At 37.7% G+C, this 23023-nt stretch overlaps 2 protein-coding genes across 2 annotated transcripts; both read left to right on the forward strand.

Moving 5' to 3' along the window:
* The first annotated feature begins 1228 nt into the window (after window positions 1-1228).
* Window positions 1229-3019, forward strand: LOC130161671 (uncharacterized). The gene is made up of 6 exons (XM_056365085.1): window positions 1229-1328; window positions 1497-1641; window positions 1913-2026; window positions 2221-2365; window positions 2517-2665; window positions 2753-3019. Exons 1-6 carry the CDS (start codon window positions 1229-1231, stop codon window positions 2904-2906), a joined length of 807 nt encoding a protein of 268 aa, XP_056221060.1. The 3' UTR covers window positions 2907-3019.
* Window positions 3020-4072: 1053 nt separating this feature from the next.
* On the forward strand, window positions 4073-13350 carry si:ch211-161h7.4 (protein piccolo). Its single transcript, XM_056365110.1, has 17 exons — window positions 4073-4415; window positions 5254-5297; window positions 5539-5603; window positions 5684-5823; window positions 6116-6176; window positions 6265-6463; window positions 6603-6692; window positions 6809-6889; window positions 7521-7670; window positions 7803-8536; window positions 9046-9597; window positions 10117-10729; window positions 10817-10884; window positions 11616-11756; window positions 12437-12597; window positions 12740-12830; window positions 13013-13350. The coding sequence occupies exons 1-17, from the start codon at window positions 4392-4394 to the stop codon at window positions 13093-13095; spliced, it is 3297 nt and encodes a 1098-aa protein (XP_056221085.1). The 5' UTR covers window positions 4073-4391; the 3' UTR covers window positions 13096-13350.
* The last annotated feature ends 9673 nt before the right edge of the window (window positions 13351-23023 follow it).

A 23023-nucleotide genomic window follows, 5' to 3' on the forward strand; every position in this document is an offset into this window, starting at 1 on the left:
CCAAACCCTTTATGAAAAAGACATAATGTGGTGTGATTGTCTGTATGGCCTCTGTATTTACTGCATAGAGACTGAGTATTATCATTTGCCCCGCTCCTCAGGAAGGTCAAAGGTCAGGTTCAAATACAGGTCAGGCTCAGGGATACTTAAAAACATTTTAAGAATTTTCTCATTCAGTACAAACTATTGAGATGAACCAAATGAAACTAAGTACTAGGCTCTATAATGGTTTCTATTTTCTATAAACTGAAAGTCTGGATGTCTCACTGTGGTAGTTCTTTACTAAATATGTAGACTAAAAAAATTAAATACATACACCAAAATAAAATATTGTTCTTAATTTAGTAGCCACATATATGAATGATTTCCTAATTGTGTCGTGTATGTGGGAAAATATTGACAGTTTGTCTTTTATGATCCACTCCACCGAGGCAACAATGTATACAAGATAAGAGACGCACGTGACGCTTTGTGAGGTGGTAAACCTTCCTCTTACACAACCAGCTATTCTATAAAATAGGCAGTCCTCAGTCACACTTACTCCTGGTCTTCGCTCAGGGAGAAGCAAAGAAAGGTATGTGTTGTTTGCCTTTATCGTGTCTTAATCATGTGGGCACTCTTTATGTTAAGCTGGCAACCTTTTATTACTCTGAGACGCAGCGTGTTGCAGTGGCACGTGGACGGGTCTAACATACATACTACTGTGTATACAGGTAGTTTTGAAATGAGCAGTTTCCAGTCTAATTCTGTCTTTAAAATTTCAATGCTAAACATAATTCACTTTGAATGACTTTTTTTAAGTATTCCTGGTGAAAAAAGCTGTAACTTTTGTCTATATGGCCTCTGGATGTACTCCATAAGGTGAATGATTATCATCACTTGTATGACTGCCCCTCAGGGAGGTCAGAGGTCGGGTTCAAATGCAGGTCATCACCACTGAAGTTGATTTGCCAGATTTTATTTTCTATCAAATGCCAACTTAACTTGCAATTATTACTTTCTGTTGTGTTGGGTGAAAAAACTAAAAGTTGAAGATGCAACAGTAAAAAAAAAAAAAAAAAAAATCATCACCACTGAAGTTGAGAGGGATTAATTTGGATTTGTTTCAGAACTTCTTTTTCAGTACTTTTCAACATATGAAAATAACTGTGTGGTTATGTGCATGTGGTTTAACTAAAATAATCTTTTGTACTTTTTGAATCGTTGCAGTTTATCACAGTGGATCACAATGGGAAAACATAACTGTGGTCGTCTTGCTGCAATAGTGGTTTCTGTTGTCGGCTTTGCAATAAGCTTGGTGTTCAATGGGCTGTCAGTCGTTGGGATAGGTAAGTCAAAAATCAGTTTTTCTTTTAGACACTTGTTGTTACTTGTAGAGGATGTTAAGTGACACTGTGAATGGGCACTGCGGGATTATTGAGAAATAACAAATATAATGTGAACATGTCATAAGCCTCTATAATCTTGCCTAATGTTTGCATTACTTCTCCCTCTAGGTCCTTATAACACCACTACAGCCAATGTGTCGGCTGTGTTTGACACCCAGATCACACCTTCAGGATGGACCTTTAGCATCTGGAGCGTCATTTACATCTGGCTGACGGCCATGATTATCTACATCCTTGCGAGCCTTTGCAGAAAGTTGTGACCAAATTTCTTCTTTTTTTTTTTTTTTTTACATTTTCATGTTTAAAATGTTAAAATAATGCAAAGCTTTCCCAAACGGGTCAAAAAGAATAGGTGTCTTTCGCATAATCGGGGAATATATAATCCCTCTTATACCTATTATATATATATTGCCTGTTTGAGATGACACATTTTAGTTGCTTTTAAAGCTACAAACAAGAATAATTGACTAAACTGACAATTTAACACAGATCAAATGTTTGACTTTGGCTCTTTTGTCTTGTAGGAATGGTTATGGCTACGTTTACTGCAGCCCTGCAGTGCTGCCTTATGGATTCTTCATTAGCTGGTGCATCAATCTGTGTTTCAATATTGGCTGGCTGCTTGTTTGGGACAGAGGGTGAGCGTTTCGTCCACTGGAGCTGTTAAAGTGGCTCCGTTGACAGTTCCTCATAAATAAGCTTGCTGTGGTGCATATTATAGGTTTATGTCTCACTATGTTTTTACAACAACTTCATGTAGACTCCCGTATAGGCATTTTTCAGACATTCAAATGAAAATATGTTTTTCTGCTGTTATTGTCCTTTACTAAAGAGTGATGATCGCTGCACTGGTTTTTCTCATCCTGGTCATCTGCACAAACTACTCCATGATATGCTTCATCTGCCATGGGCTTCATATTTATGGACCTTGGCTCAAGAAGTACCACAATGCAGACCTGTGGCTCCTCCGCGTGTTGGTTAGTACGACAAATGTACAGCATTTGCATCATTAAGTGTATATGCTAAGGTTTTAATCTTGCATGTGCCAGGTTATAGGAGCCTGTTTTGTTCATGTGGTTTAAATGCATAATGTTTGCTAGTGATTTTCTAAAACACTTTTTAATACAGGTTCAAAATGGTGTAATGATATACACAACATGGACAACCATTGCAACTCTAATCAATCTGACCATTGTACTGACTTATGATGTAAAGATGTCCCCAACGGATGCTGCCACCATCTCATACTCTATTTTGGCTGTTTTGTTGTTTGTGTGGTAAGTGGTCGTCACTTAATAATGCAAAATCTCAGATGTGCATGAGTGAGATTCTGAAGCAATGTGTTTGTATTGGGTGTTTCACAGGTTTATTCTGGAAAACATTGTCTTGGACAAACATGTGCGGTACATCCTTGTCATCTACCCTGTTGTAATCTGGGCTCTGGCTGGAAACCTGGACAAAAACTATGACGCCGAATCACCTACTCGCAATGGCATCTTCATTGGTAAGACACTGTAGACAGTTACATATGAATTATATGTGATAAATATATGATAATCTCTACAATTGGCTCATAAACAACATCATAAAAAAAGTGAATAAACACAATATTAAGGAAACCATATACCGAGTACAACCTATTGTGACTTTAAATAAATCTACAGTAAAGACAATCTAATTACAGCACATGTGAAACAATGCTCACATTTCCTTTTCATCTCTAATAAATGAGGAACTATTATAATGCTAAAACTGTGCACAGCAGAAATATTGGTGACCACAAATATCTGGTAAAAGTTGTACTGACTGTATTTTCATATCTCAGTTGTAGTGTTGGCTTCAGCCTCTGCGCTGTTCATCACAAGGATTGGTTTGGTGATTTGGAGACACATCAAACAGCCACTTTACGAAGATGTCAGCCCTGACGCCATGGAACCGATGGAGATTGCTAAGAAGCAGAAGAAGATATTTTGCTAAACATATTTCTTAACATTTTTATAATATAACATACTGAGGGTTCACGCCTTATGCCATAGTAAAACATGTGTAATTGTTTAGCATTACTTTGTTGATAATAATTAACAAATTTATTTTTAATGATATATAGCATGTTTTAAAATGCACTTAAGTATAACTTGCATCATTTTGATTTACTATATTCCTCTTTAACCTTGACTTATGGCTCTTTTCTAACATACAGATCGCTAACACAACTCCTCCACCTTACAGAATAGACTCTATACTTCATACTAATTTGCCAGGGTTTGTTTAATGTTTGTTTTATAATTTTTAGCAATTATGTCTAATGCTCTGTAACCTCAGTACCAGTATGATTTATGTCTGTATTATTGACCGTATTATAAATTCAATCTAGTTTGAATTTAAACATGATTGACCTGTAGGGGGCAGCAACGCGAGGCGCCCTGTTTAAGTCAAGTCTGACGAAAAATAAAGTGTAGAAGAAAAAGAACATCCTGTGAACTCCCGTGGTTTTTTGCCCAGAGAGTTGTTTTTCAGGCAGCAAGTCCACGGCGATCCAAGGCTTGTCCACCGGTTAGACAGACATTTATGCTACACTTTTATTACGTTTGTTATTTTTTGTTTTTAGTGCAAGTTTTCTAAGGCGGAGATTGTAGGTTATCACCTGCCGAATTAGCAAAACATTAGCGATAGTGCTGCCTGAGAGACTGAACTCAGGGCACATAACCAAACATTCAAATGCGCGGGTTACTTACAAACTGTAAACAGCGGTATTGTTTTGCTAACGGTAACGTTGGTAATCAAGTGAACAAAACAACTGCCCCACCAGCCTTCACATAATTGTGTACTTATTCCTAACGTGATTTTTACAGATTGGAGTCAGATGAATGCATTCTAGGGGGAAGTTAAAAACAAGAGGTACTGAAATCGAAATGATAGCTAGCTAGCTGCTAGCTTGACTCTCGCTGTTGGAACAGTTGTCTAACGTTATCGTCAAAAAGAAGACATAGCTGACTGTCATAAATGGAGACAAAGTACCCTACCTTGGTGAGTTACTGGCTTCTTTTTGTGTGTACATATGTGTGTTGTGCTCCGGAAAACGGAGGACCGAACAAACATGTAACATTAGCCAAAAGACGAGAGAGGGGGCTGACCCCACTTGAGCAAACGTTGAACCTCACTCGGTTATCCCAGCTTTTTAAACAGCTAAAATAGTATCCTACTGTAAATGCTACCTGCGTGAAGGTTATAATGTAATGTTTTGTGTTGTTTTAGAGATGAGTTGATTCAACTTCACGGTTATTGTGCAAGCCGTGGTCTGTGATGTTACATTACAATATGTTATACTCGGGTTGGGGGGTTGTCCATAATTCAGTTTTCCTTTACCAGTCGCCATAATTTTGTACTTTTGGTTAAAATGGCAAGATACATTTTTGGATAAAGTAACGAAGAAGTGGTTGCACAACTATCAAAATTGATATAAAACATAGCAAATGAAACACAGGGAAAAATAACATATAAAGTTAAAGGTAGAATTTCATTGTATGAAATGGCTAAATTATGTTAACCCATAATGATGAACTGCGTCCTACTGTCTTTTTTTGGAGGTGGGGGCATTAATTGCCTTCAATATATTTAACCTTATATGTAAAGCATATTCAAATATAGAATATTTTTCAAAAGAAGAAGGGCTGCTGTGTTAGGGAATAGACTACAGTAATTTTAGCTCTGTGTACCTAATTGCATAGAATAGCCTAGGGCATAATATTCAAGTGATGTAGTTTACCAGTTTGTTTTTTCCCAGTATTTTGCAATGTAACCAAATTACAATAGTCACAATTAAAACATGCGGCTAACTTTCTCTGTACTTGCTGTCTGTTCACAGAGGAGACCAAAGAGGAAGCTCTGCTACCTTACAAACAAAGAAAGGTACATTTGAACATGTTGTTTCAAAGGGAATGTCTTGCAGTTTTATAACTTAAAATAGTTTCAGTATTCATGTGCTCTGTGTTTTACTAAAGACAGAAACTAGATTGTTGACAATTGGGATTTGCATCTTACCCATCTCAATGTAATAATTACAAACTGGATATTATAGTTTCAAATAATGTTTTATCTCAATTTATTTCAACTATTCCAGCTATTTTAACTTTAACATTTGTGTTTTCAGTGTGACTAAACAATGGCAAGGAACACTGACATTGGGAGATGTTGATAAGATGTTTGATGACTTGGGTGAGTTGAGTATGTCATTCATTTGCTTAGTTAGCGTTGCATTTTTATTCTGTTAACCTATACTGTACTATTCTTTTCAGATTCTTGCTCAGAGGATGACCTGTTTGCCCCTTCTCTTATGCTCCAAACCTCTGATTGTGAGACAAACCAGAGTGAGAGAGAGGCTTCACCAGTCCCACAGGAGGCACCCCTAACCAAAATACCTCCAATATGCCAGATGGTAATGTCAGGTGTTCTTCTGCCAAATTTACACATAAATAGTCAAAAAGCATCCTGTTTTGACATAAAGGAATTTTATCTTAATATCTGTGAGGCTTTCTGAATGTATATAGCCACAATGTGCCTGAGTGCAGCAGCTCAATTAATGAGATAGACAGTTTCCACTTTCTGAATATGTACTTGTTGTTAGACCCAGCAGCTCTCGTATGTCCTCATAGACTTAATCTTAAATGAGACTACATTTAATACTTTTAGATGTGCTGAGCCATTGAATGTATGCTTTGTAATTCTAGGGTCCTAAAGGAGATGTCCTGCTTCCTGCAACAATGTCACCCAGTCCTAACCTGGACATTGGTAAAATATTCAAACTATTTCTAAATGTACATGTTAAATGTGTTAAATGTTTTTCTTGTTTAAGGCTGGTCCTTTTTTCTTGTTTCAGATTTGGACATCCCATTCGACGTGCACGGACCTGTGAAGACATCCAGCCCTATTGAAGATAATGTCGTTGTGGAAAGTTTAGAAGTGGAGGGCAATGAAAAAAAGCAAGTTGAGCCCCCAATCTTCTTTGACTGTGAAGATGATATAAAGGAAGACACCAAAACCCAGAAACCCCAGTCCGATGGGCACATTAAAGAGGAGTAAGAAATACATTCACTTCTGTAATGTAGGAAATGTGTAAAACGTAGGATTCTTGTGTCAGCGCTAACATTGTGAGTCAGCATTTTTTTTCCCCTCATTAATCCTTCTGTCAGTAATAATTCTCATTTCCTTTTGAAGTGATGACTGTGAGTTGGAGTCTCCTCCAAGCGCGATAACTTTTAGCAAATCCATGATGTCCAGTCACAAAAACAAGCTGCAGGGTTCATGGTACGGGCTTCTTCATTCTCAAAATAATGATTCGTTTACTGCAACTGTTCATTGGTATCTGATATTGAATCAATGAGCATATGTACGTATATTTATTTTTTTATTTTTCTCTGCAGCAAAGAGAGTCAACCAGTCAGAGAAAAAACACATAAAATAACTCAAATACCTGTCATGGAGGGCAAAAGAAAAACCGCAAGGTAAGAAGTGATGAACTTTAATGTATAGTTAATTATTTTGCACTTTTACTTTGGTCCAGTGACCTTACACTACTGGATATTTGAAGTAACAGTATCTTCGTTTGAGAATTTATTACCTGGAAGCAAGATTTACTATTTGCATACATTGCACTGGCCAATCTCTGAATGGCCAGTCCAACTGCCACTAGTAACAGACAGTAAATAAATTTGTAAATTGTGACCTCCACAGAATTTCGCAATTTAAGAGTTGTAACAAAGAAATGTGTTGTGTTAGAATATATTACAGTGGGTCAATGAACTTCATAGTAAGTACAACAGTAAGAATATAAGAATAATATAATTCAAGTATAATTAGAGTCTAATATAACAGTAACTTAACTAGACAATGACATCATTATGATCATGAATAACTGTAAATTAAAATAACAGCAAAAGTGTGATAATAAATCGAGTCAAAAAATATTTATTTCTCGGGAACGTTATTTAAAAAAAAAAAAGAATGTGATCCCTGTAAAACGTAACACATAGTTTCATGCAGCAGTTGGATATATTGTGCAATTTCTAATTTAGCTAAAGCTAACCCTAAACTTTGATCAGTCAATTCTATTTTTTTCTTTTTGTTTATTACCAGGCAAGAATCTGAGTCTGAACCCACGGCTCCTGAGAAACGGCCAAAAAGTGTTCACGGCCAGCCACCGGCAGAGATGTCGACCCGTGTGGGAAAAGACATGACAGCGTTTCTACAGAAGCTCAGAGATGCCAGACAGCCAAAACCTGCATGGTGAGTTAAAATGGGAGTACATCTTTGTCATTTGTAAATACTAATGGTATTTAAATATAAAAATATGAAACAATGAAGAATCCATTCAATATTCGTTTTTTTTTTTTTGTTGTTTTTTTTTGTTGTTGTTAGTTTCAGGAAGTCGCTGTCACCAGTTAAAGATCCCAATCCTCCTGAGCCAGAGGATGATTTTCTGATTTTGGAGGATGATACACCTTTTTGCTTTTCCATCCCAAGTAAAACTGCCACCAGTAAAAGACAGCAGCAGAGCAGAACTTCCAGCACAGACAAAGACAGTTCAACAGACAAGGGGACGAAAGACAGCGCACTCGAAACTGCTCAAAAAGAGGAGGAACCAGAAAAGGCCAGTGCCAAACTGAGAGTTCAGCCTGTTAATCAGAAAATGAAGAAGAAGAAAGGGAAAGAGAAGAATGAAGTGAGTGGGCCTGGAAATGATGAGGATGATTTGGCCAGTCCTGAGGATCCCCCTGCAGGTGACATGGTGGAACCAGAGCAACCAAATAAAACGAAACAGCAACGACTCAAAAAGATCCCATCAAAAGAGAGTGACAAAGCAAAGGAGGAACCTAAAGACACAGTCGGCAGAAAACCAGATGAAGAAGAACCAACTCAGAAAGTGGAAAAGAAATCTCAGAAATCCTCTGAGATGAAAAGCTCAAAGCTGTCGGAAGATGGGAAAGAAAAAGCCAAGACAAGCAAGGCTAAGTCATTAAAGGGGACCAGAAAAGCGAGGCAGGGACCCGAAGACATAAAGGAGACGGTGTATGACGAGGCTGTGGAGGAACAAAGTCGGGAGCAGAAGAATAAGAAGCATGCAGATGGTCGAGACCTGGGTTCCCCCTCAGGTAAAGACCTCTTACCCTTAAAATCTCTTCCCATGTGTTGACATTGAATCTTTCTGAATGATTTCCTCCTGTTTCCTTTAAGCCTTCGTGACATTTAAGTAGCAAATTAATTGGTATAATTTGAACTCTGAACATCTTCATTTTTGTAGTAGCAACAGCTGTAAGTTCAAACACAAAAAATTACTATTATTAATTTATTTTTTATTGGGCTCCCCATTAGCTTCCACAAAGTAGTTGCTTGAGGAAACCCCGTTCCACACTGAACAAAAATCTAAAAATAAATTGAGTCTGATACTGTGATATCTGATATCAGTGACACAAGAAAAAGTAGAATAAACCAAACATAGTTTAGTAACTTTACATATGAATAGGGAAGCATTAGAAACTTGGAATGGAAACATGACTATAACATCATATGTACTGGAAAACATTTTTAGCAACAATTTTCCATCCTTCATTCAAAATCAGTATTACTAATTTTTAAAGGCATTTTTTTTTCTCTTCCACAGACAAAGAAATGATGAATTCTGATGCGCAGACAGCGGAGGACTTAGCAGACGGAAAGACTAAACAGAACACGCTGTCGGTCGTGTCTGAAGGGAGCTTGTCTGAAGAAAGTCAGATTCTCGGGAAACGGAAAAGGAAACAGACTGGACAGTGGTGGTTGAGTGGTACTCAGAGCGCAGAGGAAACAAAGGCTACAGACAACCAGCCAACGCTCAAGAAGTCCAAACAGCACAACAAAGAGCCCAGCGCAACAGAACCATCACCTGTGAAGGCCAAGAAGGACAGACCCTTAAAGAAAAGAAATCAGAAACAGCCTGCCCCGTCGTCCAGTCAGAGCACAACTTTAGCTAGAGAAAGGAAACCAAAACAGAACAAAAAAGGAGGAGTCTCACGAGAAAAGACAAAAGCAGTAGATGAAGTATTTAACACGATTGAGGCAGAGCAGTTTGAAGAGCAGCAGCAGCAGGAGGAGGAGGAGGTCCCGGATCACGACCTGGATCCTGTGCACTCAAGCCCTTTGGTCTTGGCACACAGAGACCTCAGTCTTAACCCAGGTAAGGTCAGAGGTGGAAGAAGTACTCAGATTTTTCTTCCTAGGTATTAAAAAAAAAAAGTACATATTCAGGAGTACTCCTTTTCAAAGTCTTGCATTTAAAATCCTACTTGAATATTAAAGTATTTGAGTTTTTTCCTAATTGTCAATGCTCCATCAATGCATTATTGTTTAAGCAGTGTTTTACTTTTGTAGCTGCTCAAGATGAAGTACTATATATATACAGCTCGATTAGTCCCGTGGTTCCCAAGCTAGGGAAGATAAATCTGAGGGCCAAGAAATGATAGATTGAAGACGAGAGAAGAAAAAACACAGTTCTGCTACAAAAATCTGTTTTCATTTTTTGACTTTTTTAAATCTTGAACTGATGATGACTTATACAAGTTTAAGTTCCAACTGAAATGTGTTTTCAGTTTGTCATCGGGTGTAACTAATACCTGAATTTGAGTTTTTGCGAATATAAAGACCAACCAATAAGGTTTGTAACTTACTAAGATGTTCCATGTGTGGTGTTTTACAGGGGAGCAGTTATTTCAGAGGGTATACAATCATGTCTCCGGCACACCCGGGTGTCTCTCTCCCAGAAGACCTCTGGAGAAGCACAGGGCAGCAGGACGAGAGAGACGGAGCAGGAAACCTCCCGGTAACTGGTGGACGGTTAATGATATGTCCGAGGACGTTGGGAGCACCTCCTCACAACCTCAGCAGCTTAATCCCAAGGAGCCCAAACCTCGTAAGGACAGAAAAAAACAGAGCAGATCTCCTAGACTTGGAGCTCCCAAAAACGGCAACATGTTGGTCTCATCAAAACCACTGGGGGGAGCTCATGTTTCTCCGCTGAAAGTGAAGCCACTGTCTGCTCCAAAGACTGTCAAACGCTCTCTAGCCATGTTTAAAGAAATATTCACATCAGGTGCAGAGACACCGACTGTACTCAGCAGCAGAGACAAAGGTCAGAATAACACACATAATGTCAACGCGCCTCCTGCTGAGGAAGTCACTGTTACTGACTGTTACACGGTCAGTAGGACTGATAAAGAGATACTTAGCTTGGATGCTAGTGAGTTCAGGAGCTCACAGAACAGCTCCATCAATCACGGCGTTCCACAGGACAAGTGTCAGCCAGAGAACACGTAAGGAAAAAAATATTGTTACTCTAAACTTTTCCTTCTTTTTTGTCTGTGTATGTTCATTTGTATCATTTTTACTTTTTATGGCAGGTTAAAAGATTTCAGAAGTGGACCATCCTCTATGATTGAGCTGGCCGAGTATGAGGAGAGTGACTCATGTATGTTTTTAAACATTAAATTCATATTTCAGTCACACTTTTTGATTTACATATATACATATTTTTTTTCTTTATGTTGAGTGTTTCTATTTTCTTTTTCATTTTGGTGTTTTCCCACATATTTTTCTTCTTTAAAAGTGACAAATACAACTCTTTATTACTATAATTAATAAATATATTATCATATTATAAATATAATCATCTTGAAGGTTTGCATGTCTTCCTTGGTGCTGTTTTATAGAACAAAACAGGTTTAGGGACCCGTTTACACTGGGCTGCATTCAGTACATGGCTGTACAGTTGCATGTAGCCCAGATAATATATATGTATGAACAATTCATACATTTTATGGCTTACTTTATAACTCACGATAGAAACCAGAGAAGCCCGAGTGAATATAATGTTCACTGCAGACACAGTAGAGAGAAATGTCAATGTGAGCTCAGTCTTGAATAAATAAAATGTAAGATCTGAAATGTGGGCCGCCACACTACGATATTTACACCGAGCACTTTCACCTTCTTTGAAGAATTAAAAATGCAGCCTTTGATACCTGTGGCTCTCATCACCAGGTTAAACAGCTTCATCTGGTGCTTTCTTTATTAACTTTAATCGACTTGAATGACAATTGTTTGAGCGACTTTGTAAACGCTTGAATGGTGAAAATTGAATTTTCTGATTGATCACCAAACTAACCATTGACTTTTCCTTTTATGTTGACTTTGTTCCAGGTCTGCCATCGTCCAGAGTTCATGCTGCGCTTTCTGTATCAGATCTGTGTGCTCCTCCTCTCAAACCGCTGACCTTACAACCGAAAGATAAGGCCAACCTGACAGAGTGGTTTAGGACTCTCTGGTCTACCACTGTCAACAGTAAGAACATTTTATGTTTATGATTTATAAATATATTTGCACAGATTTTGCGGATACATGAATGTGGGGTTTTGTCTTTTTGAGAAACAATGTCCACCAGGTTACAGTAGTCGTCATTCTTGGACAAAATAACCACTCAGCATGTACAATATTTGCCTACTGCCATCTGCATACTTCATGGAGCTTAGCAGGTTTACTCCAAGAAAGAGTTTCAGCCCTGTTAATAGTTAATTTCCAGTGTTGTTTGTTATGTTGTGTATTATTTAGACTTGTTTTACATTCTGTATGAAGTGAGAACTCTTTTCAGAGATGATCTTTGACCTCAAATAGGCCAAGATTTGATTTAGTTATGAACAATAATCATCCCAGTAGTTTGTTATTTAAAACTTGCAAGTGTATTTTAACAAACCAGGAAGTAAGGCAAAGACATTGTGAATAAAATGAATATATGAACAAATATACAGACTGATGTTCATCACACCATTGCATCAAAATTTATAATAATACTAAAGTAATTTTCACATCATACAGTGAGTTGAATTAGACTTTGCTTTTTATCTGTATTGTAGACAACGTGTTTAATCAAATCTTTAAATGATTCTTATGTAAGGATATAAAACACAGGTGATTTCTCACTAGACTTCTCATTGAATAACCTTTACTGTGTAACATGGTTTTAGGTGGTACTGACATCACTCCGGACCAGTTTGACTGGTACTTCTATCAAGGCAGAGCGATTGGCGTCCTGGCGGATCTGAACTGTGGCTCCATCTGTAATGGAAAGATCCTGCTGGGTTCCTACATGAAGAAGCCTCTCTTGGTGGATCACAGCGCCACAACAGTCAGTCAATTCATTTTCTCATTATATTTCCCATATGATTTATGTTTTATTAGAGTCCTCTTATATACTGGCTACTTTAATTCTCCTATATTTATTTTCTTCTTTACTGTTTTGTTTTTTTTTTTGTTTTTTTTTTTTAAAGGTTTTTAACTTATTAACAAGCTCTGTGAATGTAACCATCAATGGCATAAAGTCCCACTTCAACCCAGGACAATCCTTCATGGTGCAATGTGGTAAGAATACAATATGATCACATATATAAATACTGAATTTAAGTTGTTTAATTTAATGAACTGTTTCCTCTCTCTAACGAACTTGGGAAATGCACAAACTTGTTAATTGTGACCACATAACTACTAAAACCTTTTAGCTTTTAGTAGTCTTATTATTAAGACTGTGTGTTCTGTTCACACAGGACATGCCTACAGCATCCAGAACGTCACTGCTCAACCTGCAGTTCTGTATTTCACCAGGATATCAGCAGAGAGTTCAGATTGAAGTCACCAGCTGGATGGTGGATGGATTACCAGCCACATGTTCCTAAGAAGTGACCAAATACCTAAGGGTTAAAGAACAGACTGGTGATGTGTAAAGTTATTTTTATATTTAAATAGGCTTACTTTCTGTAATGAAGTATAAGTTGTAAATAGAAAAAAAATGGATGTAAGTTTTTAATGATCTTATTTGATCCTTAGCTTTCCTTTAATTGATCGATAAAACTGATTTGTGAATAAACTTTTGTGCTATTTGTTACTTGAGCTTCATTTGGTCATTTCCTTTGATTGTGCAGTTATAGCTTTCAGCCTCTAAAGGGCAGTGTGCAGCTGTAGTTTCATTTTGCTAAGCTGAGTTGTCAGCATGCAAAACAAGGCTCTTATCTGTACTTAATTTTGCTTGGGTTTAAAAACACTTGACAACAAATAAATATATAATTTCATCAAAATGTTCTTTTAAAAAGTTTGTGTATGGCTCTGTTGGTAATTCGCCAAACACAATTTGCATTGTTACTAAAAATCCATCCATCACCGAGAACTCTACGACAAAAACTGAATATTCTTAAGATACAGTATATGGAGTTTGAAACAGTTTTTCAACAAGCAAATGCACAGATGTGGAAGAAGTATTCAGATTCTAGGAATGATAATACAGTGAGTCCTCTTTAACCTATCACAAGCAAACGAGCTCATGCTGGTCTTTTTCAGTGTTATGTTATTTTTTTATATTATATTATTGGATTATTATGGTTGCATTAACATGTAAGCCATCTGAAGGATTTTTTCCAGTTAATTAGGTTTTAGGTATTACTTACACATAGGTCCTAAAAGCAACTGTTCATAGTCTGTCTATTCAGAGCTGTGAATACACTGATGGAATCCACCTGGCTCACTTACCAATAACAGTTCTCATAGCAACCAAGGTCCTGAGGGCTAAGTAACTACGTATTAGTATTAATCATCAAATGTCATGTCATGTCATATAATAATATATCAGTCTTATGTACTTTTATTGAAGTAGGGTTTTTCATGCAGGATTTTTACCTGTAACGTAGTATTTTACATTGCTGTGTTTGTATCCACCACTACCAAGGTTGAAGCACAGCTCAGGGACAGACTGTCTTCCCATGAGAAAGTATTCCTTATATAACGTGACTTAAAGTGAAAGTGATTCTTTGTTCAAGATTTGGTACGTAAAAGTCTCCACATGCGGTCGTGTTATGTGACTTTAGTTCGGGCTTGAATACACCCTGTAGGGAGGACTACCTACAGGTGGCATTACATAGTGTGTAACTGTGCTGTTGTTATCTCTATTCTCCTCGATCGAGCTTCAGTAAATGCTTCAGGTTAAGGCCCCCCGGGTCTGCTGACAACTCTTTGAGCAGCTCACATGATTTCATCACAAGCCACGTTTTGATGTTGCAGAGTAGTTGAGAGAAGTATTTCCAGACTTCACCAAGACAGACTCCAGGTTCAGGAGCATTAACGATGCTTGGTCCACTAGTGTTAACGGATAGTAGGGGGGGGGGGGCCATCATCAAAAAATAACTCTCCTCTTAAACAGTGTGTGTGTGTGTGTGTGTGTGTGACATTTTTGGAGTCATTACCATCCATCTCTACCCTGCTGTCTGCTCAGGCTTCCCCCTTACTGTTGAAAATATTTGGATTTTTTCTTTTCCAACAACTCATTGGATATAAATATATTCACATCACCAAACTGTAAATTAAAAGCTACTTCCCACATGTTACAAGACTGCGTAGAAGTCACCTGTAAGGGAAACTCCACCAGTTTCAAACTGATGAGTAAATTAACATTGGTGGCAAAAATAAGAACTACAGTAGGTGGAAAAAGAAAAAGCATTCACTGGAAAATCTAACGCATTTCTTTTAACCTCTGGTGCTGATAAAATAAAAACATTTTCAGATATGAAATTAGACCACTGAATGTTAAATGTAAACACTTGTAATGCCCTGTTTGTATCGTTCAGCACAAAACTGATCATAAAAAATCATAACTGAATAGGCAAGAGGTTTGTCACCAAACCGAGGAACCTGAAATGCTGCAGTTCTCACACCGACACAACGCGCACCCTCTGGTGGGCAATAAGTCACACCCACTGTTCTGTCATTAAACATTTACTGACCTACTTCATGAAGGCTGAACAATTTTTCTGTAAGCAAATCAGTTATATTTTCTCCCCCCACCATACTATTGAATAGTTTATGATACAATGAAACAAACATATTTCTGAAACAATAACCTTGGGATTGCTATCTGATATTTGAATAAACCTTGACCCCTTCACCCTGCGATGTAGCTGTTAACTTGATAATGTAATATACATGGGACTGTGAAGATATATATTTTTTTTGTAAATGAAGGTCTTTGTCTGTTTCCGCCAGCTACAAAATATCCATCACTGATGCAAACACCCTGACTGAGCCACTCAAATTCAACTAATCAACATCCATGACTTGAATACAAAACAAAGGCATAAAGAGTCTTCTCCACAGTAGTGCTTTCTGCCGCCTGCCAGTTTGATAATTTATCACTTTTGAATGTGTAGTTTTGGCTGTATATGGTTCTCCAGCAGTCTGACTCGCCTCGGGGCAGGATCTCCTTCAGAGAAGTGGATGCTGCTGCGACCACCAGAGTACACACTGGAACGGCCTCCCAGGTCTGTAATTATAAACCATGTCTATGACCAAATATGCTGCCTGTAACACAACATCTGTGCAGTCCAGTGCTCGAGATACATCACATACACTCTGTTCCTGTGTGTGTGTGTGTGTGTGTGTGTGTGTGTGTGTGTGTGTGTGTGTGTGTGTGTGTGTGTGTGTGTGTGTGTGTGTGTGTGTGTGTGTGTGTGTGTGGTGGGTGTGGGGGCACAAAAACAAAGTGTGAGTGACTTGTTTGTGGGAGAATTTGTGATCAGAATGAACATTCTAAGATGAAAGTGTTGGATTTTCATTTGTTAAGTGTCTGTTGGTGATTGTGAAGTATTTTTGGTTCATCAAGGCAATGAATTAACACGTTTTATCTCATGATGTTTGTTGAAAAAGAAAAATGTAGAATAATGCTAGCCTTACCCTGCTAATGCTAACTTCAACAATATGACGTGTCAGGGTTTACTTGGACATCCTGTATCTATATTTCTCACTTTTTAGGCAGTAACTTCGAAGGCTAGGCTAAAGGAGGCAGGAATGTGTGAACGAGTAGCTGTGTGAGGGTGCGCAGTAGTGCTCTTGAGCTAAATATTGACATCAGCATGCTAACATATGCTAATCAGCGCTAAGAACAAAGTTCAACTGAGAGAATGTGACTTGTTTCTGCAGGTATTTGGTTATAAACCGCAAATTCAAGACGTGAATAGAAATGTCTGTGATCAGAAATAAAGTGAAAGGAATGGGCTGTGCATTTGTCTTGGCTGCCTTGACTTGAGGTAAAGTGAAAAATGCAAACGCCCAGCCTTGGATAAGTTGGTTTAAGTGGGGAGACAGCCACTGAATAATGTATTCCCGAGAGTCTGCCTCACACACAGCTTAATCTCGGCGCTCGCCGACAAAATGCACTTTCGTACTCACATCTCCATCCCTTAATGCATCTGACACCTGAAACAGTAATGAGTCATTTAACCACCAGAGAAAGCACACTTACCTTTGGTGGTCTCATTTCTCATGAGTATTAACATTGATAAAGTTTCATCCCAGATGTCAAGTTGTGACACTGACGAGACTGATTTTTTTTTTTTGTTTTAATCTGCAGAGATATCACTCTTGGAATAAGAATGATTCCTCCAGTGGTGTAACCCAAAACGGTCGTTAGATCAAACTGAACATACTAAAAATTCAGCTTGAAGTGTGGTGTGGTGCTTCAAACCTGCTCCAGAGATATGAATAACCTCTTATACTTTAGTCATTCCAGTAGGAAATGTTTTGATGAAAGCATGTTGTTGTTGTTGTGATGTCTGGTTTGATGCGATTTCCTTTGCAAAGTGCCACAATATAGTAAAGTGCTTATCAGTAAATAACTTTTACTGTGAGAAAATGAGACTTCCAGACATTTCATTCAGGAACTGGAGTGTGCATGTTTTCTTAAAATATATGTTTTCAAACACATCTTTTTTCGGTGCGGCAAAAAGTTTCTATAAGCCACTTATACTCAGCAAATATTTACACTTCTGAATACCAAATTCAACTCACTGCACTGTAATCCTGAATTGAAGCAGCAGAAAGAAACAGTATCAGTGAGTAACTTGGCCGCTCGTGAGCACATTCAATAATTGGAGAATATTAATTACACGGTATTTGCTTTTGCATGCCCTGAATTCATTTGTCCACACAAAGGCTATGCAAGTCTCAGCTCTTGGAACAGAACTCAAGCATTGAGTATGATTTCCTTCCTTTGTTAAACTTGGCTCTGAACATTTGTTCAGGGCTGCACTCTAACTAAGTCGTGCTAACAAGCACAACAGTGAATAATAATCTCCTTACAGTGAAGGTGTTGTGTATTCTGTTGTGTGTTGCTCTATAAATCATCTTCTAACAATCTAGGAATTCTTGCAGGTTGAGGCAAATAACCCCAAATAGTTTTTTAATGTTCATTTTAATTCTTCACACAATGGTGCAATTGATTTAGAAGGAGAATTAAAGGCTGTTAATGTTTTTTTCTGGAAGAGGCATTTGTGCAACTCTTACACCCAGATATGCATCCTGAATTAAACAAGGAACAAAAAGCGTCACATTCAGGCTGATATCCCACATCCCTCTACCTCTGGTGTGTTGGTTTACATCCTGGTTACAACCTTGTTGACAACTAACAGAAGATGTTGACGCATGTAGCACAGAGACAACTGGACTTTGAATAAATCTCTGCACTCCCTGTGATTAATTATCCACATAAGTTTTGCTGAAGACTTCATTCTTATAAACAACGTTCAAGTCACAAGGACAATAAATGATACACACAACCGTTACGCAATGTGGAAATACACAGAGGAAACACAAAAACACCATTTATGTCTGAAGAAAACTCTCTTTATTACATGGTAATTTGAAAGACTGCCGCAATGTTGTTTACATGCTTTATGCCTTGAATTTAATGTTTGTTTATGATTGAATCAGAAGACTAAACATTTTTGCAGCATGAGATCTTTTTGGTTGTGTGTTGCATCTGTTGAGGGTAGTGCTTAGAGCAAGGTGTTGAGTCTTTGTGACAAGAAAGAAGGAAGCAAGGTTATTTTCCTTTTATTTTACAGGTTCACTATGTTTCTCACCATTTCTTTCCGGAAAGTACATGTAATTTTATTCGAATTATAGGGAATTAGAGACAGTTGCTAAATGTCCAGTTGATCAATGGCCAAAAAGCAGACAAAGTTTTTCTTTCAAGGAAATTTTTCTGAAGACCAACACTTCAACAGAACCAACTGAGATAACAGAACACTGTATCCTCGCTTGAATTAGCACCAAATAACACCGTTCTTTCCAAGCCACTCTTATAAGGACACTATGGGCCTGTAAAATGAAGTGTTACTGTCGATACTTTAAATTACAGCCTTTGTACCGTATTCTTACTGTGTAATTGAAGCATTAAAAGGAGAGAACGGCCACACAATATATTACAGCCCACACACCTTATTCTTATGCTGTAATCAAAATAATTAGAATAATAACTAAAATTAAAACAATACGTATTATAGTTTCCCCTCATCAACTGATGATAGAATTGCATTTACAGCACATTTTCAAAAGTATGGACCAATTTCTCAACGTGTCCTTATTTCAGATAATGCGTCGACGCAGAATATATAAATATGAGATACATTCCTCTTTTACACCGTATTTTCTCCTACACATCAAACACCATGTTAATGAGAGAAACTAGGCTAAAACATGTATTTTACAACACATGATAAAACTAAGCTATATGAGCCGTAATATAATGTAATATGTGTGGCTGTACTTCGCCTTTTAAACTTAAGTTAGACAGTAAGGTCAAGGCTGTTAACAATGTTTTCCTAACTTCAGTTTTTTTCTCCAACGGACTGTATTATTAAGTCTAACCATTCATTCATTCATTCATTCATTCATTCATGATTCTTAAACAAATTTCTGTGCTAGAAAACGATCCCATACTACCTTATGTAAATCAGGGGCAGCTTTCTTGGGCTCCGGGGAAAATGGGTTAGGGCAAAACATGTAATAAGAGAATGAACTGAGCTGCATTACTACATCATCTGTGTCAGGAAGAACACTTCGTAATGAATGCATACTCGACTTTTTTGCATACACTAATTGGACGAGGTTCAATTTGGTCAATACTTGATGAGATTTCATGATTTTTTGATTTTTTTTTTAGGGGCATGGAGATTTTTTTTCTTTTTTTTTTTTATCTACATGAATGACAGCATAGCATTTACTGTGATAATGTTCGGTGAACATTGTTAGTGACTCAAGTAACTTTTCTAAAAACAGAAATAACCACAAGAAACGAAAATGTTTCTGTTTTGAATGAGCTGAATTAACTTGTTTTATGATTACATCACACCCATGATGCCCTGTGTATCCCTATGTGATGAAAATAATAGTTGATAGTGCTTGTTATGGAAATTTAAACTAAGAACATATGTATGTAAAAGTCACTTCTCAGCATTAACCTGTTAGTCTGTAAATGGAAAGATCATATACAGTAATCTATCCCTAGAGCACTTTAATTTAAATCCATGTGGATATTTCACCTTAATAACTTCTATCTGTCTCACTCCCCAATCCCCAACCTCACCTCAATCCCATCTCATCCACCCACGATCTCCCATGTTAATTGAGTCTTGGTCCTCTGATCCTCTGTTGCACTTATTATTACACAGAGGAAGGGCTGTCAGAGGAAAAGCATACAGGTTTGATTTATGTTGGACCCGAGTTTCTCTTGAGAATGAAGCGAAATGAATTATACATGGTACAGTAGAGCACACGTTCAGGGCTGCAGTCTTGATGAGGCTTCTGGGAGCAAAAAACAGCTGTTGAATCTAAAATTCCAATTATCTTTTCAAATATCTTTTGACAGCCGGGTTGGGCAGCTTCAACCAAACATCTTCCTTTGTCAGCATAATAGGTTTGTTAAGAATTATCGTTCGAAAAGGAAATCAATGCACAATTTAAAATTACAGATGTTCGCGCTTATTTTCTTCTCTTTGTTATACAGCGCACAGTTGATTTAGTGGCAAAGTCATTTTTCATCAGGCTGCTGTAATTTTACACACACTTCAGGTATCCTCTCTGGATGCCTCATTCAGTATTCTCTAACCTTGACTTCAGTCTGCTCCCACTGAGCACTTTCAAAACTGTAAATTAATTATGACAGCGGCAATGCCACTCTATTGAGCGGAGGACTGTGGAGTAACTCCACCAATATGAAATAAATAGAAATTACAATTTGATTTGTAAATAAACATCCACAAGTCCTAACACTTGAACACCACTTGTTGTGATTAAGAGTGCATATAGTGAAGTGTAACTAAAAGAAATGAACAAACAAAGTTGTTTTTTAAGCAACATACAAAAGACTGAAATAGATCAAGTAGTCTCACTGATGGATGGTTAAAACAGTTAACAGCTAAAAGTAAAGGATAAATGCTTGAAATTGTTTGCTGAAAATAATGAGTAGATGTAAATGTTTGCCAAATGGGTAAATGGTTATTTAGATAGTTTATTACATTAGCTCAAAGTAGCTACTGGTTAAACACAAAATAACTGTTGCCAAAGATACTGAGTAAATGATTGAATTGGCTAAATTAGTGGAACTTAAATAGTTAGCTATCTAGAAGTTACGGGTAAAAAGCTGGAGTAACATGATGGATAAATGATTCAAATGGATAGTTTAAACTAATGGATAAAAAGTTATTTGCTAGATTGGCTGCAATTCACCAAGATGGTGCTCGTTAGATAGTCCTCATTGAATGGGAGCAAATGGAGCTAAATTGCTAACACATCTGTATCTAGACAAAAAGCCCAATTTTTACTTTAGTTTTTCCATATAGCATATAGCATTGAATAGAAAATAATATGATAATATAATATAATGAAACTATATATATATATATATATATATATATATATATATATATATTGTGCCTATTCCTCTGGATTAAAGTGGCTCTGTTGATTTATCAAAGCTGTAAAACGGGTTTAAAAAAGGTTGTGTCCCATTTAAATAAGACATGACCTCTGTGTCCTCAGCAACTACGTGATTCTGTTGGAAAAAACACGCAAACTATCTGAAAAGAGAATCCCTTTCCAGCATATTAAAACTGCTCATCTCCTGTTGCTAATCTGATCCAGTCCGCGTTAACGAAATGTCATGGCAAATAAATCAGTTTAAAATACAGTATCATGTACTGTACGTTCATGGCAGCAGTCAATTTCACTCGATTCTCAGCATCCTTCCACATGGATCCATGAAAGAATGTAAATGTTAATATATAAGATATGGCTTGAACTTTTCTCCTGCTGTCTCAGATAAATGAAAATTGCTTGTTGATTTCCAATAGTTTGCCAACAGCAGTATAGAAGCAATAAACATTTTCTATTTTCCCATAGCCCTTACAACTTTGCAGTCAGATTTTATTGAATTCAGTCATTGCAGCACGACTGCCAGCTGAAAACTTTATTTCTCTCTCTGTGTCTGCAGTTTGTTGGTGGTGGAAAAGAAGAAAAAACAAAAACTTTCAAAGTCCTTAAGACTAGAATGAGTGAGAGAGATAGAGCTTTAGTCACAGTGACGGGGTGGAAAAAAAAAAAGAAACAGATTAATTGGTGTTTTCTGCCACAGCGGCTTTCAACCATGTGCCGCTGGAATCCATGGGATTTCAGTCCAACCAAAAACCAGCTGAATGGTTTTCTAATGGTTGAGAAGAAGAACTGGGTGTACAGCTCTGGTCGTATGTAGCCCTGACATCCCAGGTTCAGCTGGAGCTGTACCGCATGTCCTCACCGACTCATTTTCAACATTCCTGTTCCTCTTTATCTTGATCCAGTAAAGCAGAAATATAGTCCCCTTTATAAATGTTGAGGTTTATCTGTATAGAGGTAATTATTGATGACAGCTCTGCTTAAGCTTTATTACAAACTACTGATACAACTTGACAGTCAGTGTCCCCAATTTATCACTGAAGATACTGTGAAAAAGATCCTCATGCCTTTTTAAACTGAGAGAAACCTTTCATGTAAACAACACACATACATTTTATTAAAGCAATGTAATCTAATAACAATAATAGATCGCAGATACAGGGATGGGCACAAAAACACAAACATATCCAATACAGTGTAATCCAATAGAATGGCCCTGCGATGAAAGATCAGATTTAACTGTTGTTGACACTGTGTCAGAGAAACGTTGAGGCAAATGTAATTTCTGAGGCTGCAGTTTGTGGTGTTGTGGTTGCTGAAACTCTGGTGTGTTTGTCACAGTCTGCTCTGCCCCTCTCCTGCTCTGCTGTTCAGCCACACCCCTCATCAGCCTAACTGCTTTCACCTGGTGCTCTCACCTGCTCACCATCTCCAATCAAGCCAGTAGATATGCAGCTTCGCTTCACTCCACTCACTCTTGGCCAGATTGTTTCCGCTCTCATGCCCGATTCTCCAGCACTTGTTCCCGGACTGCTTACCTGGTATCGACCTGACTTGCCTCCGACCTTCGCCTCACGTCTCAGCCCCGGTGAGTCCACCAGCCTTCTGTCCCCGACTACAAGTATTGCCTGCTTGTTTTCTGTTCCTCGTCTGCCTGTGGCTGTGCCAAATAAAGACTGTTTCTAGACTAAAACCTGGTTCACTTGTGCTGCTATTGGGTTCTCTCCATACCCGTTACAGTACACTGAACCGGCGAAGGTTGCATTTGTCATTAATGTCGAATATATAGCCTTCCCCAAACAATT

Source organism: Seriola aureovittata, chromosome 20, assembly GCF_021018895.1.
Source record: "Seriola aureovittata isolate HTS-2021-v1 ecotype China chromosome 20, ASM2101889v1, whole genome shotgun sequence".
Taxonomy (NCBI): domain Eukaryota; kingdom Metazoa; phylum Chordata; class Actinopteri; order Carangiformes; family Carangidae; genus Seriola; species Seriola aureovittata.

What these genes read in the sequence shown, in the direction of transcription:
- si:ch211-161h7.4 (XM_056365110.1), top strand. Translation starts at nt 4,392, where the DNA reads ATGGAGACAAAGTACCCTACCTTG. An exon ending in TAAGATGTTTGATGACTTGG is followed by an intron (nt 5,604 to 5,683) that starts GTGAGTTGAGTA and finishes TATTCTTTTCAG; the next exon opens with ATTCTTGCTCAGAGGATGAC. An exon ending in GTATGAGGAGAGTGACTCAT is followed by an intron (nt 10,885 to 11,615) that starts GTATGTTTTTAA and finishes ACTTTGTTCCAG; the next exon opens with GTCTGCCATCGTCCAGAGTT.
- LOC130161671 (XM_056365085.1), top strand. Translation starts at nt 1,229, where the DNA reads ATGGGAAAACATAACTGTGGTCGTCTTGCTGCAATAGTGGTTTCTGTT. An exon ending in CTTGCGAGCCTTTGCAGAAA is followed by an intron (nt 1,642 to 1,912) that starts GTTGTGACCAAA and finishes TTTGTCTTGTAG; the next exon opens with GAATGGTTATGGCTACGTTT. An exon ending in TGTGGCTCCTCCGCGTGTTG is followed by an intron (nt 2,366 to 2,516) that starts GTTAGTACGACA and finishes TTTTTAATACAG; the next exon opens with GTTCAAAATGGTGTAATGAT.